At 43.1% G+C, this 14,453-nt stretch overlaps 1 protein-coding gene across 4 annotated transcripts in view; it reads right to left on the bottom strand.

The window, feature by feature from the left end:
- Positions 1-14,453, bottom strand: part of LOC109895427 (neuroplastin) — a 37,736-nt gene that overhangs the window by 4,845 nt on the left and 18,438 nt on the right. For 2 of the 4 annotated variants that reach the window (XM_020489089.2, XM_020489091.2), the window contains 5 exons: positions 11,756-11,930; positions 11,089-11,183; positions 7,593-7,726; positions 4,742-5,015; positions 964-985 (listed from right to left, as the gene is read on the bottom strand). In XM_020489089.2, the coding sequence (XP_020344678.1) occupies positions 964-985; positions 4,742-5,015; positions 7,593-7,726; positions 11,089-11,183; positions 11,756-11,930 (700 nt within the window). Of the gene's footprint in view, positions 1-963; positions 5,016-7,592; positions 7,727-11,088; positions 11,184-11,755; positions 11,931-14,453 lie in introns of all 4 variants that reach the window. The other 2 variants (XM_020489090.2, XR_004210869.1) reach the window with 2 other exon arrangements.

Below are 14,453 nucleotides of genomic sequence, written 5' to 3'. Positions count from 1 at the left end.
CAGGGAGGTGACCAAGAACCCGATGTTCCTCCGGAGATGGGAGAACCTTCCAGAAGGACAGCCTTCTCTGCAGCACTCCACCAATCAGGCTTTTATGGTAGAGTGGCCAGATGGAAGCCACTCTTCAGTAAAAATGCACGACAGCTCGCTTGGAGTTTGCCAAGAGGCACCTAAAGGACTCTGACCATGAGAAACAAAATTCTCTGGTCTGATGTTAGATTGAACTCTTTGGCCTGAATGCCAAGCGTCACGTCTGGAGGAAAACTGGCACCATCCCTACGGTGAAACATTGTGGTGGCAGCATTATGCTGTGGGTATATTTTTCAGCGGCAGGGACTGGGAGACTAGTCAGGATTGAGGGAAAATGGAACGGAGCAAAGTACAGAGATCCTTAATGAAAACCTGCTCAGGATCTCAGACTGGGGGCAAAGGTTCACCTTCCAACAGGACAACGACCCTAAGCACACAGCCAAGAGAATGCAGGAGTGGCTTTGGGACAAATCTCTGAATATCCTTGAGTGGCCCAGCCAGAGCCCAGACTTGAACACGATAGAACATCTCTGTAGAGACCTAAAAAATAGCTGTGCAGCAATGCTCCGCATCCAACCTGACAGAGCTTGAGAGGATCTGCAGAGAAGAATGGGAGAAACTCTCCAAATACAGGTGTGCCAAGAAGACTCAAGGCTGTAATCGCTGCCAAAGGTGCTTCTACAATGTACTGAGTAAAGGGTCTGAATACGTATGTGATATTTCAGTTGTTTTCTTTTTATACATTTGCAAAAATGTATAAAAAGCTGTTTTTACGTTGTCATTATGGGGTATTGTGTGTGGTTCAATTTTAGAATAAGGCTGTAATGTAGAAAAATGTGGGGAAAGTCAAGGGGTCTGAATACTTTTCGAATGTACTGTATGTATATTGTTTTTATTGTAGTCTCGAGAGAACAGAATATTTATCATACTTACGTTGGTGCGGCTGGCTCATCATCTTCATCACAAGGGGAGAGAAGAGGGGAAAGAGCACAAAAACAATGGAATATTAGACAACATGGTCGTCCCTCAGAAGTGTCCAACACACTGCTCCCATATTTTCTTTCAAATGTTGATGTTGACATCTTAACTGTAATTAAATATCCAATGGATTCAATTAAATGATTGTTACATGACTGTAGCAGTTTAAAAGTTAGTCACATCACGTCAGTGTGAACTATTGCAAATTTGCAACTGATGTTAACATTTTCAATGTTCCGGTTTTCTTCAAGTTCCCTTATGGATCCCGCGGTATGGGTCTTTTGCATGGGTTGTTCCCAAGTTCCAGTTGTCATTACAGAATGCCGAAGTTATAGGAATAAAGTGAACTGTTTTTAAGTCTCCAGGTCTGCATTTTTAATTTGACAGAGTCTGACAATAAAAGCTCTGAGTTGTGAAAGCAGGATTTACGTGTACATGAATGAGCAAAAAAAAATGTTTTAGTAGAATAACGTTTTTAGTGTAGAGTTGAATTACACAGCAGCATGCAGTGTCAGTGGACATCATCGCACGTTAGTGATTAGCTAGTTAGTACAGATAACCACTCTTTCAAGGTGCCACAGTGGCATGTGTTTGACCACACACGAGAAAGAATGGGTCAGTAGGTCAGTATAGTATGCATGGAGAGTGAAAGTGTGTTCAGTAGCATGCAACCAGAGATCTGGGGCACGTAACCATTTCAGAGTAGAAGTGCTGATGTAGGATCAGTTGAGCCTTTTAGATCATAATCCGTAAGATTATATAGAGAGGGGGGACCTGATCCTAGATCAGCACTAAACTATGAGACGCTTTATGAATACGGGCCCAGAAAGCAGCAGCATGCCATTGGCAGTTAAATGGGGGGTATGGTGGTCACAATGTGAAACGGGACAGCATGGCTGCCTGTGAGACAGTCTTGGGGACAGAGGGGGCACGTCTGTTTGTACGTGCCCAATGCCCACCTTTTCCCACCCTTACACTACCATCTGAGTTCACTTACAACTAGCCCCTGGGTGCAGAGTTATCCAGTCGGGCAAAGATAATGTTTAGAATATGTGATTCAAGTCATTAAATTGCAAACAAACAAAAACCCTTACTTTTACAGTGTGGAGAATATTAAGAGTATAGCCAGGGTAATATCAATGTATACAGCAAGTTATTATTGTATTGTAACCCAATGGGTTGATATGCTCTGCATTACATTTTTACAGTTTAGTCATTTAGCAGACACACTTATCCAGGGTGACTTTTCACCTAGTCGGCTCAGGTATTCGAACCAGGGACCTTTTGGTTAAAGGCTTCACGCTCTTAAACGCTAGGCTACCTGCCGTCCTACATTTTACCCAGTGTCATTTTTCCTGGTTGTTCCCTAATGATCCCACACACTAAAATAAAGTGGAACCCTCACAACAGGTTCTTTAAAAATGTATTTGCTCTCCAAAAAAACTCAACCTTTGCTTTGGATCACTTGGCAGTGCATTTATCAGTGTTGATACACAATTTAGCCATCATGAAGACAGAATTCATAATGTACACCTACATATAACAAAGCTCTTGGGGATAGAGGATACTAAAAGGAGATTTCAGAACTGGCTATTAGCACAAGTGATGCAGTGTTCTGCATCTCTGATTCACATGATATGAATATGGCAGATAATCTACCTTCATCTACTCGTTGGGGGGAAAACAACATATCACGCTGTTGCCAAGCCGTTCTACACCAAAGCGAGTTTCTCTCTCTCTCCCCTCCTCCAGTGCATAAACCCTTGCCAAACTGGAGGCCTTGCCTACGGGTGCAGGAGATTGGTTGGTGTTTGTCAAAGCACTACACTGTCTTCACACTGTACACAAAGCCAATGCTTACTTTATTGGTGACTTTACATCATTTCTGTTTAATCGTGTACTGCATTGTAACAATATTTAACGCTGAAACCATCATGGGAAGGATTATACAGTGCATACACAATTCAGACTTCAGAAATAGGAGTATGCATAATTTATCTTTTTAATCTACCCAGTCTTTATTTTTTTATGATAGCATCTACAGTATATCAGTGCCTTGGGGAACCTAGAGTGGATACTATCTCTCCTCGTGTGTGGGGCGGTTTGAGTGATTGAACACTCCTATATAAGACAAGTGAAGAAGACTGGTATAAAATGTATACAGCTATAAACATAGCAGTGCATTTCAGTAGGCTGATAGCAATATATGTTTTAAACATCAGACCACCACCTATACAGGAGAAAACATGTCAAACTGCGTTGGCCCCTCTTAATGGAAATGAATATGAATGGAATAAATACATCATTTCAACATATATATTGTCTATGCAAAGACGCCAAACAACTTGTAGTCAAATAATCTGATAGACGGGTGTTGACATGGTCGTCTGGATGGACTGTAGTAGAAACGGATCAAATCAAAAAATCATTCTCTGAAAACATGCAAATCTCTCACTTACCAACCGTTTAGATAATGATGCCATTTGGAGAGAGGGGGAAAGAGGTCAGTAACCAATGAATTCATATCTTGCTGATATCCTGAATAAAGTTGATAGAACCATGGGTGGGTGAAGCCTCAACGGCCTTTTTGGCTTTGACTCTGACTCTAAATTATTATGCCTTTGTTTGACTTTGACACTTTTAAATCTAGCTTTAACAGTTTCTATTATTGTATGTTATCAAGTGGTTTTGTTATTAGAACAGATATTACTCTGTAAAAGTAGTACATAGTTAGTAGTTACCAACGTAGGCTACTTTGAGAATAACTTACCTGTGGATGTGACAGGCTTTGATTGGAGTAGGTAACAGGGATTTTCGATTCTCTACTTTAAGCCCTCAGCCATAGGCAGAACTTGTAGGACAAAGCCAAAATAACACATCAAACTTCCCCTGATTCCCTGTCTGAAATTATTGTCAATGAAATGAATTGATCAGTTCTCCAGATGGGGTGATAAAATGGTCCCTGGTTATCATCATTAGCGAGACCGCAACGGCACTTCAACTCTTTCATTTAAAAGGTTAGCTGTGGACCCCCTCCTGGTTTACTAATGTGGAGTATCTCTAAAGGTCATATTATTATGCAGCTAATGTGTGGCGCTGCGCTGTGTGACAGCCAGCGGTGTCTCTGTCTCCCTTCTCAGTACTGACGGAGCATCCAGGGAGCGTGTCCCCCGACAGAGGTCAATTATTCGCAGTGTGTCTCCTCTGCTACTGCTAACACAGCAGAGTCAGCGTCATGAATATTCAGCGCCGTGTTTATAGCCTCCGCAACATGTTCACTTGGTAACAGTGTAATAAATGTGTGTGCTGATGGTAGAGGAACCCTGTTTGAATTGGTTCTTGATGGCTGTTGAACTTCTAGCCGAGCGCAGCCCCATAATCAGATATTTGAATCATTGTTTAACTGGAGTGAGAATGTCTTTGTGTTCTAGGAGCAGCAGCCTATTTCCTGGGTCATAATTCCCTCTTCCTCCCTGATTTTACCCCATGGCCACAAGTACTGCTTGAATCAGTACATACTCCCCTGCCGCTGCTAGCATGTTGGTCTCTTTCAGGTGAGATCGAGAACCCTTTTTCCTGTTAAGGTAACGTACTGTACAGTCATTTCAATGAGAGCATCCAGTAACGCTGACCAGTATTATAATCAAACAGGCCTGACGATGACAACATGGCGAGAGGTTGTCTTGTCTCCCCAAAGAGATACAATATAATACTATATTTAACGTTGTCTTACCGTCCAACACATCGTCTGGCCTCTTGCGTTTTTCATACACTACGATGATGACCACCAGGATGATGATCTCCGCTAGCACCCCCAGGAAGGGCCAGAGGGGTGCCAGGTGGCTGCGCACCCGCAGGATGGACGACATGGACTTGGTGCCAATGTGGTTGGTAGCGTTGCACTGGTATTCACCAGGATCCGAGGTGCGGTTCAGGTTGACGATGTTCAGCTCTGTGTAGTTGTCTTTGTTGGTGATGAAGAAGCGGCCAGAGGAGTTGTCGATTTCCTAGAGGAGGAGGGTAAATTAGCATATCAATTATTTCTATGTTACAGACAATTTCACGATCACATTCCAGACAGTGATCACAGTAGTTTAGCACAGCGGTTCCCAAACTAGGGTCCATGCGGGGTCACCTGATATGAAAATGGGGTCGAGGGAGATTTTTAAAAATCTGGGAAAAAATGTACCAAAAAATATATGTATTTTATAATATCATCTTTGTATCTCAAAATCATTGTAATGTGGTTAACCTTAATCTAAATGAAAAAGATTCAAATCTAAAATTCAACCAGAAAGCCCCTTTAGATCATGGGAAAAGACTGCACTTGACCATTGCACTTGAATCATTCCCACGGTGAATGACTAGGCCCTCTATGCTATGAAACCACACACTATTGCAGAGACTTTGATATTACTGGACGCAATTGATAAGGTGAATACAATGCGTGGGGAGGCAGAGGCATAGACACTCACATCAATACCTTTGTCAGATAACACTGCTAAAGAATTTATGCTTTTGCTAGCCATTAAGAGAATACTGACTGAACAACTCAAACTCCCCAGCTAATGCTCTCCAAATGGACGCTAGCTGTGAGGGCCGAGATGGCCATGCATGAGTTTTGTTCGCTATACACGTCAGGGGATGCTATTCACAAGGACATATTGTTCTGTTTCACGATTTCCAAGCATGAAACAGCACAGAGGATGTTCAGTGTGCTGCTTGGCTATATTGACGAAAAACAGATTCCATGGGATCGAATGGTGGGCTTTTGCACAGATGGGGCTCCATCTATGGCTGGACGGAGAGCAGGCCTCTGCACTCTAGTTATGAATGTGTCTCCCTCTGCCATATGGACGCATTGTATGCCAAGGGCCGTAACCTTTGTGGAGCAATAGGTAACGATGCTACGTGGGAGGCAGTTGTTGATGTGTGCAGAGGGTCCCTGGTTCAAGCCCAAGTAGGGGTGAGGAGAGGGACAGAAGCAACACTGTTACTGTACATCAGCATGCCAATTGTACGCTCCCTCAAAACATGAGACATCCATCTGTGGCATGTTGTGTGAGAAAACTGCACATTTTAGAGTGGCCTTTTATTGTCCCCGGCACAAGGTGCACATGTGTAATGATCATGTAGTTTAATCAACTTATTGATATGCCACACCTGTCAGGTGGATGGATTATCTCTGCATTTGAGAGAAATACACTTTTTGTGCGTATGGACACATTGTCTTTTATTTCAGCTAATGAAACATGGGACCAACACTTTACATGTTGCATTTAGATTTTTGTTCAGTGTACATCAAACCACATCCACTGCGCACACACCTGTTCGTTAAACTATGTGGAGATATGGGATCAGAGCATTACAGGGTTCTATTGGTTGAACTTTTTTCTTTGCATTGAGTGAGGAACAATTGTCATTCACAACAACAAAAAACAGACTTGGTTGACTTTATGTGTAATGAAAAGAAAATGTGTCTCCTTGCCTATGTAACAGACATATTTGGGAAACTGACCAAACTGAACGCAAGCATGCAGGGGAAATACAAAATCCTTCTACAGATGAGTGACCAAATCAATGAATTCAGAGGAAATAATTCTTATTGGAGAGAGAGTCTTTCAAAGACAAACCATGCCCCCTTCCCTTCGCTGTGCATGTGTCTAACAGAAAACAGCATCAGTAAGTGTCCCACACTCACCTCCAATGCTTGAAAGAGCACTTTCGGACCTACTTCCTAATCCGTTTGACTGTGATTCTGGCTCAGTTGATATGCCGGTGTGAAATGGAACAGCTGATCGAGCTGTCGTGACCGAATGCATTCACGGTCACTGAGGAGGAGTTTTGGTTCCTTACTCAAAGGGAATAATACTCTGCCGTCTCCCCTGAGCATTAATGCCGCGTTCAAAACAACTTGGAACTCGGAAATCTTTGACTTCTGACTTCAGTGCATTCAAGGCAACTGGGAATTTGGGGAAAAAACCGAGCTCCGACTGGGAAAAATAATTTGGAACGATCATCCAACTCAGAATTCGAACTCGGGAACTCGGGCCTCTTTCTTGAGGTCCGACTTTCCGACCTGAACATCACTGACGTGATGATTCGACCTCGTATTTTTCAGAGTTCCCAGTTGTTTTGAAACCACCATCAGGTGTTCTCGTCTGCATTATAACCAAATATTGATCCAGGTTGGATGTGACAGCAGATATGAGGTGCGCACTGTCGACCACGCCCCCTGACTTTGAGAAGCTCCGACACAACATTCATTAAGCACACCCATATCATTAGTGGTGGTGAGATAAGATACATTATGTCAGACTAATTTGCAATTGATTGTCATAGCCCCACATTAAAAGTATGTCTTCTCAACTCACCGTCAATCAGAACTACTGTTGAATGCTTTTCAATTGACTGCCAAAGCCCCAGATAAAAAAAGTTAACATTGGCTGTTAATAACATCATTATTTTCACATGGTTGGGATCGCGAACATTTTCAGATATCAAAATGGGGTCGTGGGCTAAGAAAGTTTGGGAACCCCTAATCTAGCATGAGTTATAATAGAGCCAAGGAAGAGGACACGTACCATGTAGTTTGAGCCATCCAGTTTACGCCATGTCCAGATGGGAAAGGGGTAGCCCACAGACTTACAGTACAACAGAGCACTCTGCCCCTCGTTCTTATTGTCACTGCGCTTGTGGCCCGTGATCTCAGGTGCCGCTAAAACAAGGGGAAAAGAGAGTGAAATGCATTTGAATATTCTAACATTTTATGCAAGACGTTCTATGTTTGTGTCAAAGTCGTTCCTCATCGGCTTCTCTTAATAACAAGACATCAGATGATATAGTCAAGTCTGTCGGTATCCATTTTGATTATGGTAACTCACATTAAGATGTACATGAAAGTGATGGTAAATTAAGAAAGGATTTGGGGAATTGTTCCGTGATTTAGCTGTGAGGCACTGACTTCCCTGAAGAGGGACTTACACTGGAATCAATGCTTTATCACAACAGTGATCGAGGCAGGGACACATTTAGCTGCTTTATTCAATTTCCAAGTTTTTCTTTAAAAGGTAGAGCTCATTGTTTGCTGTGGCTTACTTCCAAGTATGCCCTTTGAAGGTGTAGGCCTACATATCTGGCAGAGTTTCAGTTCATAGTCAACAAGTGACAGACTTTCTCAAAGGTGAGATTCTCCAACCCCGCGACACCCTGGGTTTTCAGACAGAATCCTCTGTTTAACTCGGCTCTGGAGCCGGGAGACAACTGCCACAGCCTTTTGCTAATCCTTGAAATTACGGTAATTCCTTCCATGCAATTAAGCAGGATCAGGGGAGAGGCTGGCCTGGTGCTGCAGCGTTTTCTGCAGCGCGGCAGCGGCCGTTGTCATGGAGGATGATTGAGCAGCAGTGGCTTGAACTCAAAGTGACATCATCCTTCCTACTGTAACTATGGTGCACACGTGCTCGCTGGCTAGTGGGGGAGGGGCCACGTTTATCTCTGTCTTCGTTATCCCCAGCTCACTTCCACTGTGACTGACTGACAGCATGGAGACTGACTGCCCTCTGAGTGGTGCCAAAACAGGCAGAAATCTTCCATTTCACACCCCCAACAGCTTGTGTGATTACTGATCTACAGTGCTGCTGTGTAGATGTGTCTGTCTGCCTGTGTGTCAGAAATATATAGAGAAAGAGACAACTTCTGGTAGTCTATCTGGAAGAGGCGATTAGGCAGTCCCATTTCTATTTACTGTTTTTGATACCTCCCATCTCTCCACTGAATTTAAAGAGCATTTGAGCTCAAATGTGATGATCGTGTGGAGTGGAACTAACAAAGTTGAATTATTTTACAGAGAAAGTATAGAGCCCCGAGTTGATTATCCCTTGCATACCATGGCTATAATTTAACACATTTATTGCTAGAAATGTGTTAATTTGCAGGTAGAAATATGTTCAACATCCACTGGAGCAGCTTGCAAGTTTACTAACCAAACATTCAGTCCTAGCTTACTATTGTAAAAATCGAATGAAACGATGCCAATAATGTTTTCAATTCGACTTTTGCTTTCAAAAGCAGCTCAAACACTATAGCCATTGAATTCTACCGTGCAAATATACTGTACTTTATAGAGAAATAATGCATGCTCTAAAATGCCCTTCAAGCCAATCAGAAACAAGTATTCAACAATGTCATGGTATAAAGAATTATATGACACATTATCCTGTGGGCCTGTACTGTGCGTTTGACAAAAAAATAGGAATTTGAAAGAAATCTAGATCTGCAAAATTGATAATTGATTTGATTCAATCAACAGGGCATGTGGAATTATCTCTTTAAAAAATGCGTAGATAGCACACAACAAAATCGGATATATAAAAATACGAAGGATAATTGGGATGCGCAAAATATGCATGCTCAGGACAGCAGCTTACTGTATCATCGTGGACAACAAAGTCCTGCCATTACAAATGGCTGGGAGCGGATTCTGAACCTTAATCCCACACCACCATCACACAAGCCTCCATCTGTTGCCTTGCTCTGAGCTGAGAGCTGGAGAGATGGGAGCGCCAAGGACACTGCAGCCAGGGGGAGCTGGGGGGAGCTCAGAGCTCGGCTGCCAGGAGCAGAGAGCACACAGGCTCGGCCCCTCTACCATGCTTAATGTATGGGACCTGGTGGTACGACCGAGTATGGGTTTAATGGTATGGGACGACTCAGTGCCCTTGTATAAGGCAGGGCAAGACTAATTGGATGCAGTTGGTCACAACTATCATGTATTTCTGCTTAGAATGATCATTCGCTGTAGCTTTTATTGAGTCTATTCCTCAATCAGTCCTTAACTGTAATAATTAACAGGAAAGCCTGCAAATGTATCTAAATCTCTCTCAAAAATGATTGTCGTGCCAATGCTTCCTCCAAACCAAGACATTAGCATCCAAAATACGACTAACAGCGTCTGTCAACAATTCAGTTAATACTCCCAGTCAGTAAACAATAATGTTGAGAGGCAGTCCTGCCATGGTGTTTGTATGTCCAGGAAACGGTGTGTTGTACAGGCTCTAACAGCCAGGGGCAGCAAGCCTCCCTGGCTGCCTGCCTACCTCCCTTCACACGGCCCTAGGGTCAGGACGCTGAGGTTTGATTGGAGATGAGGCCTGTCATCTCAGGCTGGAGGAAGCAGCAGAGCATACACGGTCATCACCCGCGTTACGCAACCAACCAACCACGCAGGCAGCTAGCGCTTAATACAGCCAGGCAGGCATAACAGTCAATGGCAAGCTCACTATGCACAACCATAGCAATGTCACAACAAATTGGCTTAACACTGTACGTGCAGGCAAGCTTCTCTAGAACAGGGTTTTGCAAGTCCTTTCTCACCCAGAGTAAAATCCCTTATTTCACTTGAAGGGTGAGCTGTCAACTTCTATCTCGCTATGGTTTTAGTTTTTCTATAAGCATCTTTCACGTCAATCAATGATCCTAACAATTATGAATATGTGCTTTCAAATGTGAAACGATGTTATCCAACATATACGGTACAGAATAAGCCACATTATTTGACACATTATCACTAATTATCGTCAGTTACCCTTAAAAATATAACAAATGCGACACAAATACGATACCCTTGGTCCTGTGCAAAATCTTAATAATAATCTGATGAATAAATCAAGTAAATCACTGTTGACCAGTGTCTACAGAGGAGACAGTAGCCTGAAGGAAGTCGGTGTGAATCGAGTGTACAGAGAGAGCAGAGAAGACAGGACTCTGTCCCTCCCTTCAGCTGGCCTGTCTTCCCCTGTCCTCTCAATGAGTGGCAGCTGCCTCCAGAGACCAGCCTGTCAACACCAAAACACATCACCGGACCAACATCTCAACGTCTGTCACTGGAAGGGGATCTGTTCACAGGAAGTAGCTCTAGATTGTGTTATCCATCAGATCCCTCATAGGAGAACTGTATCTGTCTCTTAGGTATGGCAGATGGTTAAATGAAAGTGACAGTATTGATGAATTATAAAAATCAACAGAGTATCTGTCATTTGTTTATACCGTGAGTGAGATCAGGTGGTCGGAGAGTCTTACCTTTTACCTCAATAGTGGCGTTGGCGTTGGGAGCCATTTCAAACGTGTAAACACACATGTACTCCCCTGCGTCGTCTGACCTTGGTTTCTTGATTCTGCAACAAACCACAAAATATCAGTTACTCCATAACTTGAGCTCAGTCAAAAATATAATTTTCTCTAATTCTGTTGTCTATCACTGTACATCACCCAATGATGCAATGATACATCACCCAATGACGCATGTTGTGTGGAAGTCCTTAGCGTACATTGTTAGCACTGTGCTGTGTTTTAGGCAGCCAGGAGAGAGGAGAGGTTAGGACGGGGCTGTCTGTTCTGGGGTCAGCCATTAATAGAGTACTGAAATGTAATGTGACAGGAAAGGAGCTGCCCAGTGGTCTCCTCATGTAGCCGTCCGCGCCTGGCTGGGGAGAGTCTGGGAGATGTCTATGGGGGTGTTGTGCAGTACAGGGGCTGGTTGCTCTGCTCTAAGCTCAGAGGCTGCTCTGATGGCTATGCCTTGCAAGGGATGGAGCTGCCCAACAACTGTTTTCACTAAAGGACTTGGCAACATGGCTCTTATTTCCATCTCAGGGTGATTGGTCTTAGTGTTGATAGTCTGTGTGACAATTAGAAGGGCTTTGTTGAATGCTCTAGTAAGAGAACTACAGAATAAGTAAGGACTCACATGTACTCTGTGTTCTTCTGCTCGTTCCGTGTGTCTGCGATCTCCACTCCGTTCTTCATCCAGAAGCTCTCTTGTTGGCCTTCGTGGGCGTTGGTCAGGCTACACTGCAGGGTGACAGGGGGTCCTTTGGTCTCCGAGGGCAGGATGATCTGATCTGACGCATTGATCTTGGGCTCTGAAACACACAGAGAGACAGCAACCCCTTATCATTGAACTGGGGCTCAACACTATAGCAGAACTGTAACTGTACTGACTGTTCGTGCGTGGGAGTGGGGCTGGAACAACGCCCACGAAGGCTGGAACAGAAGACAACAAAAACACAAATACATAAAGAAACACAACATGGAGCGGCAGGAAAATACCTGCAACACTAAACCCTGTATCTGGGTTTAGATGGGCTTAAAAAACTCACTTAAAATATTCTCACAAAATGAAGTCTGTAAAATTAGAATGATGATTAGTCTCAGGCCTAGTACCTCTTGTTCCCGCGCCCCTTTTGAGATGATAGATAATCATAATGACACTACATTTACATTTTAGCAGCCGCTCTTATCCAGAGCAACTTACAGGTGCAAATAAAGCACATTGACAGATTTTTCAACTAGTCGTTTTATGGATTTGGGTTACTGGCCCAACACGCTTACCCGCTAGACTACCTGGAGTTGTGGAAGTAATGATCTTTAAGGTGATGACCAGCACCAAAGCATCTTTGGTTTGGAACCACTGGCACTTGATAACTTCCAGAACCTGACTGTATTATCATTATGCCTAATTCATACAGTAGCACTCAATTTGATATTGACAGCAACAAGGTTCTTTAAACAGTACAAATTGATTCAGGAAGGCACTTGGATATGAAAAGAGTGATGTAACCTTGAAATTATCATGAGATTATACAAATATGAGGTTGAATGTAAAAAGGAAATTTGAACAACATACATTTTTACATGTCCAATCACTGACTTCCAAATAACTGCTGTCCTGTCATTCAAACAAAGCAAGGAAATGAATAAGGTTTAATCTTCAGCAAACCTATCGGGTGGAAGAAAAAAACAATAGATAAACAGAAGAGGACAAAGTATATAATCGTGGCAAACAAAGATGAGCTGAACAACAGCTTGACTACTGCTGCACTACACTATAACAACCACTAGCTCTTTACTAGTATAATCATTTAGTGTATTTGTTAACAGAGCAACCAACCCAAGGGTCCATTTCTCAAGGACATAGAGGGAGGCTCAAGCAGGATGTGTCATCAGAGAGCGCAGGCAGGCAGCCTTGGGTAGTGAGGAAGCTCCCCTCACTACCTCCCTCCCCCACGGCGGGCCAGCTTTGGCAACCACGCAACACCGGTCTAGAGGAGGGAGGAGAAGGGGGAGGAGCATAATAATCTTCCTATTGGCTGCTACTACAAACCTCCTAGTGGAGGAGGGGAGGGGAAGTCTCTGGGCTCTGGCTCGTGACTTATATTAGCATTCATGGCAGCACCTACTTCTGCAGTTCTGTATACCCAATAGCTAGAGGGAAATCTCTCACTATTGCTCTCCTCTTTCTTTTCCCCTCTCTCTATCTCTCACTCTATTGCTCTCTCCCACTCCCTCTCGCTCTCTCTTTCTGTCACTCTATTGCTCTCTCTCCCCCTCCTGCCCTTTCCCTCTCTCTCACTCTATGGCTCTCTCCCTCTATTGCTCTCTCACTCTCTTTCTCTCTCTCTCTCTGTTTCCCCTCCTCTCTCTCTGCTTCAGAACCCCTATACAGGCCTCTCAGCCCACATAGTGTGGCATCCTGGGAATATACACAGACTACACAGAAATAGTTATTTCAAGAAATGTGCATTAGGCAATAAAAGCACATTGTTTTCCATGGGAGGTTTCCTCAGCTCAGAAGAAGGTCATTTGTAGGACACCTGCTCAAAAAGAGAATGAATCAGTGATGTCATGCACAGCACACAGGCACTGACCACGTGGCCACCTCTGTGTCTAGGATTGTAAAAGTATCATTACATTGACACTGTTACCCACTCATAACAGTGTAGTACATTTTATTCCATTATGACCTGCATACAGTCCTAGAGGATTGTGCCAGTAATGTCTATTTCTTGCTGACAGACGGAGGATGTTTGCCCACTTGATTGGTATGTTGAGCCAAACCCCCCCCCCTGCAATAAACAGAGCGGCTATCAGCTAGAACACAACACAGGTTGGGAAGGGATCTAAACCAAATCACACTGAGGCCTGTATAGATGAGTTAATTTAGTGCAATTAAATACACTGTTGATTCAATTGTAACCTAAACTAAGGAGTTTATTACAAATGTAGTAACAATATTAAGTTAATTTTAAAAAATGGCCTTGACTTTGTGCATAGACCTTGAGATTCATTCCAATCACAAATTAAAGGGTTAAAACAAGACTAGCACATATTTGAAAACATTCCCGAAGAACTATACATTATCATCTCCTTTGGTTCAGTGTGTATAGCCTGTTGTATACATGTTATATACACATATTATTACAAGTCTATAACAAGAACGTTGGCACTCAGTAATGACAGAATATATTGGATGACAAAAGGTCTGACTGAATTATTGGAACACGTACAGATCCTTTTAAATAAGAAAACATTGGATTGACCAATTTCATGTTAGCTTGATGACGGACACATTTCTACCACCAGTAAACTCAGATATCTACTGTCGG

The sequence above is a fragment of the Oncorhynchus kisutch genome, linkage group LG8 (genome assembly GCF_002021735.2).
Source record: "Oncorhynchus kisutch isolate 150728-3 linkage group LG8, Okis_V2, whole genome shotgun sequence".
Classification (NCBI taxonomy): domain Eukaryota; kingdom Metazoa; phylum Chordata; class Actinopteri; order Salmoniformes; family Salmonidae; genus Oncorhynchus; species Oncorhynchus kisutch.
This window is presented reverse-complemented; position numbering and strand designations above follow the sequence as displayed.